We start from the raw sequence: 16,743 nt of genomic DNA, 5'->3' as shown, positions 1-16,743 counted from the left end.
CCCAAACCTCTCCAGCTGGCAGATGAAACCCCCAACACCCATCTCTCCGCCCAGCGACACCAGTCACACGACTTTCCCGTGTGCCTGCCTTGTCGTTTCCGCTCAACCATGGCCAATGCTCTCCCTGCTTAAATGATGAGCGCATGAAACTCCCTACCTCGGAGAATCCTCACACAGCAGCCATACAAGGACGGGATGCTGCAGTTCAAGAAGATGGTCCACCTTCACCTGTTGACCAGCAACTGGATGCAAGCAAGTATTGTAAGCCTGCTACATGAACTTGCTGAACTACACGCTCTCATGTACTCGCTTTCTCCATCTCTCCCCCCCCCCTCCCTCTCCTCCCGCTTCCCCTGTTCTTTATCTTTCCCTCAAACTTCCATTTATCTGGTGCGTCCAGAGCATGACAATGTCTAGACCAGTTGGTCGACAGAGCGCCTGTCAGCCACCACAATGGTTGCTGCATGTTCCCATTGCGTGCACCACCTGGCTTTTAATAAAAATATAAAAGGACTCAGTGTTCCTCCTCCCTCTGGGTCACCTTCTTTTTACTAGCTTCATTATCAACGAAATGCATTTACTGTGGACGACCGCTGGCGACAAAGGCATACTGGTATGGCAGTTTGGTATCTTCGAAAACCTTCTCGTTACACGGAATGCTGCTTATCGGCTGTAAGTCCATATATTATGGGGTGCTATTTGGTTTGTGGTAACATTTGTAGGTACGTGGGTGAGTTCCGCATCATGCCTGGAGGCGTGTCTCAGGATGGCGAAACTATCATAGCTGCATAATCCGACGCTTCTTTCCTGAAGAAGCCTCAGTTTATTTAGGATGTATTCACCCACCAACTCACACACTTTGGCGACATCAAACGATCCCATCTTTACTTCAAAAGCGTTATTGTTTTCTTTCTTCATCCAGGCTTCGCCGCAGTCAAAATGCAAGGAATTCTTGGCCTGCAGCATTATGTCACGATCTCTCAGGGGAATTTTGACATACAACCTGGCATAAGATAATGCCTCTAGTTAGAGCTTTCTGGTGATTGATGGATAACAATTCGCTAAAGTGAAGAGCCAGAAATTCCTTGGCCTCTCGTTGAAGTAGCGGAGCCAGTTAATGACCGACTATCTGTTGTGCCACAATCTGGGGCTCACGGTACTGCGTAGTATGCCAATGATATCATATACAACTGCCTGACTGACCATGCCTTTTTACATGTTGCGGGAGGTTTTAGCTGGCAGTGGAGGAAGTCAGTGAACCAGGTCTTGTCGTCTTTCCATGTCACAAAAAACAGTGTCTTAGCAAGTAACCAATCTCATCTAAGCCAATCTCCGTAGCGGTCTTCACAGCTTTGGCATTGATGTCGCTGTAGGCATCATCTAAAAAAAACGTTATTTCTTGGTGATATTCTTGCGCAGTAGGATCTGATACTTTTCGGTAAGCATACAGTACAGGTTGCGCAACTCATTGGCTGAAGCTACCACCTGCGTTAAATGAAAATTGATATATTGCCCCCCCCACCCCCCCCCCCCATTCGGTGCGATACTGGATAGCTTTGTCTGCTCTAGAGCCGGGTCAGCCGAGTCAGAGACCCGGTTTGGGCATATTTGAACCCGTTTGGAAAAAGAACACTGGGTCACCAGTGATATTCAACCGCCTCTGCTAAGATGACAGCCATACCATAGCTCCGTGGTTAGAAGAATATATTCAGCCTAAAAAACTCACACTTCCTCTTACACTATCCAGGCTGGGGGGGGGGGGGAGGGAGGAGGGAGGGTGAAGGATGGGAGGGGTTTCAGCTCCCACTATAGGCGCACTCTTCGATTAGCTCAATCCCAAACTACTGCTAGTACTTGACAAACCAAATCTATCAGACACACATTTGTTGAGTGAGTTGAAAAGGGGAAGAAAGGACTTTCAGAGATCCTTAGCAAAAAGAGTGTAACATTAAAATTAACTTTCATGGCACTCACTCCCAGCCCTGAAAAATGACGTTAAAGTATTAGCATTCTCTCTTTGTGAAGTAGAAGAAGAAAACACATGGGAACGAGTTATGAAGCAACTATCCACGACTGTAAAAAAAAGTAAACTATCGTGTCCATTCCCGAAGGGAACTCACTACGGCCGCTAACACCCGGTAAACCCTAGCGGCAGATGCAGCGATGCAGCAGTGATGCAGCGATGCAGCAGATGCAGCGATAGGGTCCACGACTGTAACAAGATGATAAGTAGGGCTGAAACGGTTACACATTTGTGCCTAACGGTTAACGGTTAGCCTAACGGTCGGTTAACAGGTATAACCTGTAAGACTGAGAAAAAGAAACTTTATTGTTTTTGAAGCCATTTAGACCTTTCTTCTAGAATTTCTTTGATAACGGACAAAATACTCAAAACATTAATGACTAGTACGGTAGTAACATAAGCTGGGTAGCTATAAAGTGGAAATATTGTAGACCAGGTCGAACTGACATGTCACTCAGTTATCTGAAAGTGACTGAAAAGGAATTTTAACCCTTTGCACATTGATTACCAGCACAGCCTGAAGCACAATTAGAAATTTCAGTACAATTTTCACCTTCAAACTGAGGTCATAACTTTAGCTTCCTTCACTCGATTCTCACAATTTTGTGCTCTTTGGAAAGCTTCTGGTGAGAACAACGCAATGATACCAGGTTCCACGGAGCAACCTCCACATACCAGGCGCAGGAACACAGCAAAGTCGTCCCCAAGCCTGGTATGCAAGTAAATTGGTCCCATCGACGCCAATTCACTCTCCTCCATTGCAGAATGCACACACATTACGGAGCATCAGCAAATCAAATTTCGGTTCCATTACAGATGTGTCAAAATGAAAAACTATGCGAAAATTCGAATGAAAAAAACGGTTCAGCATGTAGCAGCAATTTTTGACTCCGCCACTCGAGTAAGTACTGCAGTCTTTAGTTCTTTTCGACCTTGAGAAGTAAACCTTTTGAGATGTGCTGTGGTTGTTGCATTATGACAAGAGTACGTAAGCTTTGAATGGCAGGATAGCAAGTCGATTGGTGGACTCGCTTCTCCTCCTGGGTAGAGGTCACCTGGATAGAACGGAGTTGCTGGATTTTCTCGTGGCCGTTGAGGACAAAGCGAAGCGACGGATGCTTAATCTGGTTGAGGCCATTGGCGATCAGATCTCTTTGGCTGATCTTGATGAAGAGACTGCCATCAACCGTTTTTGCTCTGTCGAGGCTCTGCTAAAAAAGTATCATTAGTTGGTGGTTACTTCGGCTAGGTCACGACTGCGCCGAGTGTTACAACAGCTGCTCCATGTACTAGACTGCACTGGAGCGCTGTGCAGGTACATGTACGCAGATACGAGTACCGCTCCATCATGTACTAGTAACGTTACTGTAGCTCCGTGCAAGACCACTGCTCCTTGTACTAGGGCATGGAGCGCGCGAGCTGCATTTAAAACTACTTCTCTGTTCAAAGGCTTTTTTCAGTCGAAAGAAGCCCTAGTGTCGAGTCTTTGAGTGCCTGTAGTGACAATTCTCGAATTTCACTCGAAAATTCAATTTGCTGGTGCTCCACATTATTTTTGAGACAATCAACTTCAAGCCTGTACGTTACTGTGCTTTTTCTCACTCACTCCAAAGGCACGCAAAAAAGGATTTTACACTGAGGATAGGTGCATTAGCCACGGCCTGGAACAACATGTTACGATGAAGACCCGAGGGGACAATATACTGGATCTGATTATGTCTGACTATCTTTCTGATGTAAAAGTCCGTTGCAAACCTCCCCTTGGCGCCTTGGATGTAACTCTGATGGCTAAATTTCCCCCACTAGTGTCGGTGGAACGTCCCACGAAACGAGTATTCTGACCCTACAACCTTGCGGACCGGCCTCGACTTTCTCGTTTTCATCGTCAATCTGACTAGACCGCAGCCTTCAGTCAATGTCCCAACAAATCATGTCATAATGTCACCGACATCATTTCACAAGGCATGAGACAATTCATACCATCTCGTGACCTTGTAACCCGCCCGTCTGACCCTCCTTGGTGGACTCCTGACTATTCAGCACATGCGAAGACAAAACAGGAAGCTTGGGACCGCTCCTGCGCGACTCCTCGTCCACAGCTACGACTGGGGGCCCTTGAGGCGACCAGGTGTTGCACTCACTATCTGCGCCAGGCGCAGGCAATACGCCTTGCCACGCCGAGGGACAAAATTTCACGTGGGAGCATGTCTGATCGAGAGTGGTGGTCCACGCTGAAGTAAGCAGGTGGTAGTGGGCGCAGCACACCCATACAAACACTTGTTGACACTAACGCGTCCGGGTCACGGCCAACTCCCAGAAAGCAGAGCGCTTTGGCACGTTCTTTTCGTCAAAGTGCAGCCTCGGAGCAGATGACTTTCCAAACGATCTGCTATCAGACGATCTGCAACCTATAACACCTCGCACCGAGTCTCGGCTTACTACCGTCCACTTTTGAACGGATACTGTCAGAAGAGAGCTCAGAAGACGGAATCCCATGAAAGCCACAGGGTGCTGAAGAATTGTGCCAACAAGCTCTGCTTGCATGCCGCCCGGCTGTTCTCCTTGTGCTTTCGGCAGCAAGTGCAACCGAGGCTGTGGAACGTTGCCTGGGTTGTTGCGATTCACAAGAAGAAAGCTAGATCAGATCTGAGCAACTGGCGCCCGGTGTCTCTCCTCTGCATTCTCTCCAAGACAGTGGAAACAATTGGCAACCACTGTTTTCTCTAAGCACGGTGTATTCTCCTCTCGGCAATATGGCTTCCGGAAGGAAGTGGGTACATCAGATCTGTTAATGAAGCTGCACAACGACTGGTCATCCACTGCGGCGAGCGGCGGCATGGTACATGCACTGGCCATCAACACCGCCGAGAAGTTCGACAAGGTTGCACATAGAGGTGTCCTCCATAAAGCAGTGGCATGCGGCATCAGTGATCCTTGGCTGGCTCTCAAACTACCTCTGCTGCCGGCAACTACGTGCTGTAGTCGGAGTACAACAGTCATTGGAATACCCTGTGCTTTCTGGGGTCCCCAGGGCAGCATCCTGGGCCCAACCCTGTTACTGGTTTACATTAACGACTGTGAGGAAGTAATACCGGATAGCACCTCTCTGGGTGTATACGCAGATGATGCCACCGTCTACCAATGTATTGCGGCCACGCGTGACATCCCGGAGAGTGCGACCTAGCTTCAGCTTGCCGTGGACTCTATCGCTCGATGGGGTGCTAAGTGGAAAATGGCTTTCGAACCTACCAAGTCCCAGGCACTCACGATTGACTTTCACCGTCCGGCAACACCTCTTCCCCACATACTGTTCAACGGTACCAGGGTGCCTGAAGTGGGCGAGATAAAGCTCCACGGGGTTTTGTTCGACACAACGCTGCGATTCTTGGCCCACGTACGCCAGGTTGCCACCAGGGCCCACCAACGCTTCCACTTTCTCCGGAAGATGGCGCCACTTCTGACAGCACCTGGCCGTATTGCTGTGAACAACGGCTTCATACAACCAACCATGGAGTACTGCTGTCTAGTCTGGATGGGGGCTCCAGTAGCCCGCCTGGACGCTGTACAACACAGGCACTAAAGCTGATAGGCCCTCGAGTCTCTGTACCAAGCCTGGAGCATAGGCGCAGGGTGGCGGCCCTGAGCTTCCTGTATAAGCTCTGCTTCCTCCCACCGACGAGCCACTTGACAGCAATTATGCCCAAACCTCTACAGCTGGCAGATGAAACCCCCAACACCCGACTCATCGCCCAGGGACGCCAGTAACATTACTTTTCCGTGTGCCTGCCTTGCCGTTCCCGCTCAACCATGGCCAATGATCTCCCTGCTTGCGGGCTGAGCGCATGAAACTCCCTACCTCGGAGAATCCTCACACAGCAGCCATACAAGAACGGGATGCTGCAGTTCAAGAAGATGGTCCACCTTCACCTGTTGACCAGCAACTGGATGCAAGCAAGTCTTGTAAGCCTGCTGCATGAACTTGCTGAACTACACGCTCTCATGTACTCTCTTTCTCAATCACCCCCCCCCCCCTCTCCTTTCCGCTTCCCTGTTCTTTCTCTTTCCCTCAAACTTCCATTTATCTGGTGCGTCCAGAGCATGATGATGTCTAGACCAGTTCGTCGACGGAGCGCCTGGCCCCCAACACCATGGTTGCTGCATGTTACCATTGTGTGCACCACATGGCTTTTAGTAAAAATATAAAAGGACTCGGTGTTGCTCCTCCCTCTGGGTCACCTTCTTTTTACCAGCTGCATTATCAACGAACTGCATTAACTGTGGACGACCGCTGGCGACAAAGGCATACTGGTATGGCAGTTTGGTATCTTCGAAAACCTTCTCGTTACACGGAATGCTGCTTATCCGCTTTATTACGCCAGCAGGGATAATCTTCAGGATTTTTGGTGGGTGGTTTGACTGCAAGTCCATATATTATGGGGTGTTATTCGGTTTGTGATAAGATTCGTAGGTACCCGGGTGAGTTCCGCATCATGCCCGGAGGCGTGTCTCAGGATGGCGAAACCATCATTGCTGTATAATCCGACGCTTTTTTCTTTAAGACGAAGCTTCAGTTTACTTAGGGTATATACACCCACCAACTCGCACACTTTGGCGAGATCAAACGATCCCATCTTTACTTCAAAAGCGTTATTGTTCTCTTTCTTCATCCAGGCTTCGCCGCAGTCAAAATGCAAGGAATTATTGGCCTGCAGCATTATGTCACCATCTCTCTGGGGAATTTTGACATACAACCTGGCATAAGATAATGCCTCTAGTAAGAGCTTTCTGGTGGTTGATGGATAAAAATTTGCTAAAGGGAACACCATAAATTCTTTAGCCTCTCGTTGAAGTAGAAAGCCAGTTTATGACCGACTTTCTGTGGTGCCACAAGTTGGGGCTCACGGTACTGCGTACCATGCCAATGATCCCATCTAAAACTGCCTGGCTGACCATGCCATGTCGCGGGAGGTTTTAGCTGGCAGGGGAGGAAGTCAGTGAACCCGGTCTTGTCGTCTTTCCATGTTACAAAAAAACACTGCGTCTTAGCAAGTAGCCAATCTCATATCATCTAAGCCAAGCTCCGTAGCGGTCTTTATAGCGTTGGCATTGATGTCGCTGTAGGCCTCATCTGAAAAACGGGTATTTCTTGGTGACATTCTTGCGCAGTAGGATCTGATACTTTTCGAGAAGCATACAGTACAGGTTGCGCAGCTCATTGGCTGAAACGACCACCTGCGTTAAATGAAATTGATATATTTGCCCACCATTCGGTGCGATACTGGATAGCTTTGTCTGCTCCAGAGCCGGGTCAGCCGAGTCAGCGACCCGGTTTGGGCATATTTGAACCCGTTTGGAAAAAGAACACCGGGTCACCTGTGACCCGGTTGGGAATATATAGTCAATATACATCGGGGAGTCTTACAAATATTACACAGCAATGAATCAAACAAGTCTCATTCCGCTGTTACTCCGAGTTTTGTGTCAAAACACTTCATTAGACAGCATAGTACCAAGACTAACAATCACTAGAATGTGTACGGAGAAGGGGAGAAGGGGGCAAAGGTGATGGATGTACATTTCAATAGCGCGAGGAAAAGGGCTGACAAAATCAGCGTGATTATAAGAGGAAAAATACTTTGAGAGTATATAGAGCATAGCCAGGGTAGAGAAACAGCGCGATTTTCTGGCAACACATCAGTACAGATTTGTGCTGCATGGTTACACATCACATTGTGACCTAGGGTGGTAAAAAAGGTGATGGGGATTGTGTTGTGGGAATTACTCACGCCAGGCAAGGGGGTGACTACCACACCCGCCAAGGCATCGGAAAACCGGCGACAGAAGCCAAGACCCGCGAAAAGCGCGTGAGCCACGAGCCCTGGGCAGTGCTCACCATTCCCGCGCCCTGGGTTCCGCGGGGCGCGGGAATGGTGAGCACTTCCCAGGGCTCATGGCTCACGCGCTTTTGTTCACCTTTTTTACCACCCTAGGTCACAATGTGATGTGTAACAATGCAGCACAAAATAATCTGTACTGATGTGTTGCCAGGGAATCGCGCTGTTCCTCTACCCAGACTCTCAACATCTTTTTCCTCTTATAATCACGCTGATTTTGTCATCCCTTTTCCTCGCGCTATTGAAATGTACCTCCATCACCTTTGCCCCCTTCTCAGTATATATTCTAGTGATTGTTAGTCTTGGTATTATGCGGTCTGATGAAGTGTTTTGAAACGAAACTCGGAGTAACAGCGGAATGAGACTTGATAATTATCTTTTATTCTCACGATGGCCTGTGGCCAGTAAGAGAAAAATAATTACAAGCACGGTGATCAGATACAGAGAGATCAAAGTTTAGCTACTTGCTGAGGCAGTAGCAATGGCAATAGGGAGTTTATCACATAGGCTGGGCGCAATGGAGCTATAGATGTGCTGAGCAATGTGAGCAAGTACATATGGAAGACATGACAAGTGGTAGGATGTTTGCTTTGAAATCTCGTCTGGGGTTGATATGCCGGAGGCTGAGTGGAATGCTATTAAAGAGATCAAGAGAAGCATAGATGGGGGAGTCCCTTAGCCGGTTTGTACGTGTTGTGGGTAGTTCAAAGGTACGAGGGAACCTGAGCGTGCGAATGGGTTGTATTCGGGGTAGGTGAATTGCAAGAAGGTGTGGTGGTGCATATCTATGATGCAGGCTACTGTAAATATACAAAATTTCGGCGCTGCAAAATTTCGGCACTTCACGATTTTTGACATTTCGGCGGCGATTTATTTTCGGCGTGGGGTAGAGGGCATGGTATTGCGACAGATGCTGTGAAAAATTTCATCGGCGTTTTAATTTAGGCGTTTTGGGTCGGTGCCGAATATAGCCGAAATTAAATAGCTGCCGAAAATTTGTATATTTACAGTATGTGCAAGAAGGATATGGGAGAGGGTACGGCGGCTGCTGACTGATGGCCATTTGAGTCGGTGCAGCAGCACGGAGTGGGCTCTGTGTTCAAAGAGGGGGAGATGCAAACAGAGGCGAGCGGCGCGCCATTGGATGCGCTCAAGCCGGTCGTTCAGGGTTGCGGGGAGGCGTGAGAGGACAGTGCAAGCATACTCAAGAAGAGGGCGGAAGTAGGTTAGATAGCTGGAGGAGAGAGCAGAAGTGTTTAAGGAATTGCGTAGTCGCAGGAGAAGGAACATCTTCCTCGTCGCTTTAGTGATGATGTAGTCAACATGCGAGTTCCAGCATAGATTCTGCTGTATGAGGAGGCCAAGGTGGCGAGACTTGTTTGATTCATTGCTGTGTAATATTTGTGTTTCTCAATGGATTTGAGTGAAATTTTGACCACACACTCCTGCCACTATGCTGGCCTTCAGGACATGATTTACAAGTTCTTGCGCCTCACTGACAGGCTTTCCAGGCCGGAAAAACTCAAATTTCCGGCATAGTGCCACGGTGTGCGAGCCACCCAGGAGCCAAACAAATGCATTTACAATTTTTTCACATTTTCGTGCTCATTCTGTTCGCGCGCGCGCGCGCGGGACCCAAACCTAGAACAAGTCCAGAAGCAGCCATGGGTGATGGGGTAGGGCCCCTCAACGAGGCCCTGGAATCTGTCACAACGGAACGAGTGGGCGTTCTCTCACACACTTCCACAGACCAAAGTCAATTTTTGAATTTTTTTAGGTTTAGCACGTGCTACGAGGTCGTACCTTTGATACAAAATCCAGTGCTGGGACCTCCACAGCAAGCCATTTCCAAAGCGCTGCACACCAAATCCAGGATACCCTCAGAAACCGGCAAAGACTACCACTCACGTTTCACTACTGCCTAGTACTGAATCCTACCTGACTTCTTGACACGACTCAAACTTGCCAAAGTCACTAAATCAACGTCAACTACAATAATCAAGCCACATATCTGCAACGTCATGAGGGTGCTGGCAAAAGTCGTGCAGCCCAATACGTGGCTCAAAAACCTGATTTTTGGACTTGGAGCAAAATTCTGCACACTTTCACGTGTTTCCATGATACGACAAGTTGCGCACGGTCTGCTCACATTCAAATACAGTGCTGCCAACAAATGACAGCGTGCAACAAAAAAATCTTTCCTTGCAAGGGCACATTTTCGGCCATAACTCTTGAACGGCCGGTCAGATCGGGACACAATTTTCAGAGAATTTGCAGCTATTCATGCTCTTTCAACTGACGTAGCACTCAATATGAATTTACAAATTCGATTTTTCAGCGAATTTTTGGGTAGTCTGCCACCTTAAGCACTGTGAGCAGCCCAGGGACTTTAGACAACTGTCCATCGGGGAGTCTTTTTTTTTTTTTTTACTGAATACCACAGAACCATCAGATGCTGCACAGCGGGGGCGGTGGCATATTGGATGGAAGTGGGGGCGGGGCAAAAGTAACTCCTTCGACCAAAGGTCTCGGAATCATCGTTACTCCTGTGCGCCGATACATAGGAGAAAAGAAACATGTGCATCCAAGAGGGAAGCACCGGCTTTGCAAACGATAATGGGGAGAATTTGAGATCGAGATAGGACAAAACAATAGTAAAAGCAGTGCACCGTAGGAAGATGGAGTGAACTAGTCTTAAATAGTTACAACTCCGTAATGCAGTAGCCACACTTGGACGGACCTGGCGCTGGCCCGGTTGCATAGGTTGTGCCAGGTACCAGTGTGCCTGATTGGCTTGAAATCCAAGTGAAGAAATTGCATAGGTGCACTCACAGCTCCCAAATGTGCCGCAGTTCTTGAAAGTCAATGACATATGCATACTTACAGCGTCCATCAAATTAACCTGCGCTTTAGCATTGACCAATATCTCAGCACACTCAGGAAAGCCTTCCTCGCAGGCTAGGTGGAGAGGTGTACGGCCCACCTAAAGCACACAAACAGTCACCAACAGGACTATTCATTAGTTGAAGGTGATGAAAAGGGACCAAAGGTCTAAAGAAAAATTGACTGCCACTACCAGGATTTGAAAAATTTAGACCAGTGATGTTAAAACCACAGAGCTATGGTATAGCTGGTCATCTCACGAGAGACGATTCAATAATATATTCAGCCTAAAAAAACTCACACTTCCTCTTACACTACCCAGGCTGGGGGGGGGGGGGGGGGAGGAGGAGGGAAGGGGGAGGATGGGAGGGGTTTCTGCTCCCACTATAGGCACACTCTTCGATGAGCTCAATGCCAAACTACTGCTAGTACTTGACAAACAGAATTGTATCAGACGCACATTGGTTGAGTGAGCTGAAAAAGGGAAAAAAGGACTTCTAGAGATCCTTAGCAAAAATAGTGTAACACGAGAGAGCTCGGAAGCTCAGGGCCCTACGCTATGCTTTTTTGCCTTGATGATCTAGACAAAAAAAGCATACGGATGTTATAAATTCAAATAAGTTTTTCCTTTTTTCTAAGACATAACCTGGAATTCGAACCCGCACTATCGCCCTGCATGCATCCCCCGATACACTTCGCATACATACTAATTCTTCCAAGTTGCTTCACGTTATGATCTTGTAGTTGAAAGCCCTATTTGAATATGCATTGTGGCCAGCCGTCTTTGATGGCATGGTACGGTACGGGACAGGTACGGGACAGGTACGGAACAGGTACGGGACAGGTACGGGACATGTACGGTCGAGGGCAATACGACACCGCCTACCGCCTTGATGACCTAGGCAAAAAAAGCATAGGGATGTTATAAATTTTTCAATTCTCCTATTTTTTAGGCATAACCTGGAATTCGAACCCGCACTATCGCCCTACATGCATTCCCCCACACACTTCGCATTCATACTCATTCTTCCCAGTTGCTTCACGTTATGATCTTGCATTTGAAAGACCTATTTGAATATTGCGGCCAGCTGTATGTGGCCAGCTGTGTTTGATGGTACGGTACGGTACGGGACAGATATGGGATAGTGCCAGGCGTGACACAAACACACAAACACACAAACAAACAAACAAACAAACACCAAACGAGAGAGCTTGGAAGCTCAGGGCCCTACGCTATGCTTTTTTTGCCTTGATGACCTAGACAAAAAGAAGCATAGGGATGTTATAAATTCTTATAAATTTCTACTTTTTGTTTTTAGGCAAAACCTGGGATTCGAACCCGCACTATCGCCCTGCATGCATCCCCCGATACACTTCGCATACATACTAATTCTTCCAAGTTGCTTCACGTTATGATCTTGTATTTGAAAGCCCTATTTGAATATGCATTGTGGCCAGCCGTCTTTGATTGTACGGTACGGTACGGGACAGGTACGGTCGAGGGTAATACGACACCATCAACCGCCTTGATGACGGCAAAAAAAGCATAGGGTTGTTATACATTTTTCGATTCTCCTATTTTTTCAGGCATTACCTGGGATTCGAACTCGCATTATCGCCCTACATATAGTCCCCCATACACTTCGCATTCATACTCATTCTTCCAAGTTGCTTCACGTTATGATCTTGCGTTTGAAAGCCCTATTTGAATAGTGCGGCCAGCTGTATGTGGCCAGCTGTGTTTGATGGTACGGTACGGTACGGGACAGATACGGGATAGCGCCAGGCATGACACAAACACACAAACACACAAACAAACACCAAATTAAAGCTGTGTGGACCCTGGCTAGCCCCAGACGTTACTGAAGTAACGTCTTCTGCATAGCTATGGGAATTAAAGCTGTGTGGACCCTGGCTAGTGCCAGACGGAACTGAAGTAACGTCTTCTGCATAGCTACGGGAATTAAAATTAACTTTCATGGCACTCACTCCCAGCCCTGAAAAATGACGTTAAAATACTTGCATTCTCTCTTTGTAAAGTAGAAAAAGAAAACACATGGGAACGAGTTATGAAACAACTATCCACGACTGTAAAAAAGTAAATATCGTGTCCATTCCCGAAGGGAACTCACGACGTCCGCTAACACCCGGTAAACCCTAGCGGCAGATGCAGCGATGCAGCAGCGATGCTGCGATGGGGTCCACGTCTGTAACAAGATGATTAGTAGGGCTGGAACGGTTACACAATTTTGCCTAACGGTTAGCTGTTAGCCTAACGGTCGGTTAACAGTTATAACCTGTAAGACTGCGACAAAGAAATTTTATTGTTTTTGACGCCATTTTATGCCTTTTTTCAAGAATTTTCATGATGATGTACAAAATACTCAAAACATTAATGACTAGTACAGTAGTAACATAAGCTGGGTAGCTATAAAGTGGAAATATTGTAGACCAGGTCGAACTGACATGTCACTCAGTGATAGGGTCCAGCGGATAATGCTCCGAAAATGTTCGTATAATGCTAACCATAAAGCTCCAAAAACTGCCTTAAAATGCCGAATATAATGCTTCAGCAAGGGATATAATGCTCTTGGTTTGGGACAAAAATGGAAGAAAGTCTGCGCATTGTCACACTTCCAGGAAATTATGCATATCGTCGATCTGCATCTGAAGTTGCCACCTTATCTCTCACGAGCTCCACCACTTCTTAGCTCTTTAAGACATGACCGCTTCTCCATTGATTGCTCTCCATTCCAACTTTGATGCAGGGTTGTGGCAGAATAGTCGGTGTATCATATCTTTCCCCTAATTATCTATGTAGTGAGAGATGAAACCATTATTGCAGGTAGTCATCCATTGTTGGGATGAAGTTAATCTTGGCAAATAGTATTCCTGCCTGCAGACAAGCTGTCACTGCGTCCACTCTGTGAATCATGAATGTCTTCATCTGAAACACCAGACGTGAGGCCAGCTCCTGAGATCCCATCTCGGATGGAGAGCCCTTCCATTTGCGGAAATCCTGAAAACACGTGGTCAGAAGTAATTTTGCCACTCTACATCCTTTGCTTGCGCTCTCATCTTCTCCTTGAGATGGGGTGTAGACGCATGGCTTGCCACAATACTCTTCCTTTCTGATAGCATTTAACTGTAGGCTTGGCATTACAACCGTCCACAACTAACTGTACGTGCTTCATCAGGAAAGTAAGACAGGCGCTGCTGAGCAATCGACTTGGTACTGAGTCCATGAGAAATTCTAGTTCTTTTCGAGCCTCCTGAGCTGGACTCGGCAAAGGCAGTTCTTTTGGAACGAGCTCTTTCTGTTAATAGCCGCTCCTTCATCCTGGTCCAAATTTCGCAATGCATCAGTGTCTACTTCAGTATCGCCAGAGCCTCTGGCACAACTAGCAAACTTTTCTTCGTCTGTTTGATATCCACTTCGCGTATGTCTCCTCCGTAGCTCTCCATTATTCTAAAAGTAAAAGAAACTTTGTAAATAATTACTCCGGATTAGTGTCACTTGAAGTGCCTCGGCCACGGTTGGGCATGCTTCACAACCGGCTTGTAAACATTTACCTGACCACATCGCTACAATCATAACGTTTTTATGTAGCAATAGTTATGTAGCGTTTAGTGCTAAAGCTGTTACGTGTCTACACAATCACAAAGTCATGCGCCGGTACAATGCATAGTGCTCAAATGCCCGGAATCGGCGGAGCGTAGTACGCAAGAGGTAGACAAAAGGAGTAAAATAGGGCTGTTTTGTTGTTCCTCAGACTTTCATGGCGAAAACCAATCATCAGACAACATCTCATGATCATGATTGTATCCGATTGTTGCCAAAAACCTGGGATTTCTCGATATTATCCACTATGAAACTCGTTATGCCGCTCAAACCTCACATAATGCTCGTTTTGTTCCTTTATAATGCTCCATAATGCTCTGATGCTCGGATAGTCGTATAATGCCGAATATAATGCCGGCATTATCCGCTGGACTCTACTCAGTTATCTGTTCATGGATCACACTGTGACGACAGTACAGTGTACACAGTCAGGTCACCGTGTTTCTGTAGCCGTGCATGCTCACTGTACTCTGTAGACTGTACTGTACTAGTCTGTAGTGTGTACAGTCAACACCAGCTCGAGCACCGTACCGTGCAACCGCGTTTGGATGATCGCTTCAGGCCGCGCTCCCCGAGCCTAGCCTAGCTAGCCCCAGCGCCCTGCCTTATATTTTTCGAAACCTAGGTCGAAACTTTTGAGGGGGGGCGCCCCCCGGCCCCCCCCCCCCCGCCCCTCCCCCAAACCCGCCACTGGTACCGCTCCATCATGTACTAGTAACGTTCCTGTAGCTCCGTGCAAGACCACAGCGCCATGTACGTACTAGTGTATGGAGCGCGCGAGCAACATTCAAAACTACTGTTCTGTTTGCAGGCCTTTTTCAGGCAAAAGAAGCCCTAGTTTCGACTCTTTGAGTGCCTGTAGTGATGATTCTCGAATATCACTCGAAAATTCAATTTGCTGGTGCTCCAAATTATTTTTGAGACAATCAACTTCAAGCCTACGTTACTGTGCCTTTTCTCACTCGCTCCAAAGGCAAGCAAAAAAGGATTTTTCCCTGAGGATAGGTGCGTTAGCCACGGCCTGCAACAACATGTTACGATGAAGACTCGAGGGGACAATTTACGGGATCTGATTATGTCTGACTATATTTCTAATGTAACAGTCCGCTGCAAACCTTCCCTTGGTGCGTCGGATGTCTATGTCCACTTGTCACTGTGCGGTGTTCTTCATGTTCTGGCTCCTCGCTGACAACAGGTGCTTCCACGTCTGGCGGAGTGTGACTGTCAGTCCGCTCCGAAAGTTCAATTGGAATAACAGCGACTTCATCACTCCCACTGTTTCCTGTTGGAGCGGCAGCAGGAGTTGCGCCGCCAGAGGAACGCTTTACAAAAAATCCAGGCTCTGCTGGCTAGAGCTTGGCCTTTGGGAATGTCGCTGAGACATCGGAGAAAAGTCTTCGAGTCAACCAAAACACGATTCAAACGAGGATGATCGCCTGATCAGCTGAGCCCTCGGCATTCGAATCGTGTTTTGGTTGACTCGAAGATTTTTCTTCGATGTTTGTACGTAGATCTACGTTGAAGACGCGTCGAGCGCGTCCCAGCAGGGATCACACTGTCACTGAACAACAGTACAGTGTACACAGTCAGGCCACCGTGTTTCTGTACTACTGTAGCCATGCATGCTCACTGGCTGTACTTTGTAGACTGTACGAGTCTAGCGCCTGTAGTCTGTAGACAGCACTCTGGACTGTACTGTGTACAATCAACACCAGCTCGAGCACCGAACCGCGCGTGCAACCGCTTTTGGACGATCGTTTCAGGCCGCGCGCGCCCCGAGCCTAGCCCCGGCGCCCTGCCTTTTATTTTTCGAAACCAAGGTCGAAACTTTTGAGGGGGGGGAGGGGGGCGCGCACCCCCGCGCCCCCCCCCCCCCCCTAAACCCGCCACTGCAAGTGTCGGAGGAATGTCCCACGAAACGAGTATTCTGGCCCTACAACCTAGCGGACTGGTCTCGACTTTCTCATTTTTATCGTCAATCTGACAAGACCGCAGCCATCAGTCAATGTCCCAACAAATCATGTCATAATGTCACCGACATCATTTCACAAGGCATGAAGCAATTCATACCAGCTCGTGACCTTGTAGCCCGCCCGTCTGACCCTCCTTGGTGGACTCCTGACTGTTCAGCACAGGCGAAGGCAAAACAGGAAGCTTAGGACCGCTCCTGCGCGACTCCTTGTCCACAGCTACGACTGGGGGCCCTTGAGGCGACCAGGCGTTGCACTCACTATCTGCGCCAGGCGCAGGCAATACGCCTTGCCACACCGAGGGACAAACTTTCACGTGGGAGCATGTCTGATCGAGAGTGGTGGTCCACG

At 47.9% G+C, this 16,743-nt stretch overlaps 1 protein-coding gene across 1 annotated transcript in view; it reads right to left on the bottom strand.

The window, feature by feature from the left end:
- LOC135820953 (death-associated protein kinase dapk-1-like) overlaps nt 1–16,743 on the bottom strand; it is a 311,375-nt gene that overhangs the window by 59,919 nt on the left and 234,713 nt on the right. The window contains exon 8 of the mRNA XM_065334015.1: nt 10,802–10,900. Within this exon, the coding sequence (XP_065190087.1) occupies nt 10,802–10,900 (99 nt within the window). The remainder of the gene's footprint in view (nt 1–10,801; nt 10,901–16,743) is intronic.

Source organism: Sycon ciliatum, chromosome 7 (assembly GCF_964019385.1).
Source record: "Sycon ciliatum chromosome 7, ocSycCili1.1, whole genome shotgun sequence".
Classification (NCBI taxonomy): domain Eukaryota; kingdom Metazoa; phylum Porifera; class Calcarea; order Leucosolenida; family Sycettidae; genus Sycon; species Sycon ciliatum.
The sequence above is the reverse complement of the archived record's forward strand: the minus strand, read 5'-3'. Positions and strand labels throughout refer to the sequence as shown.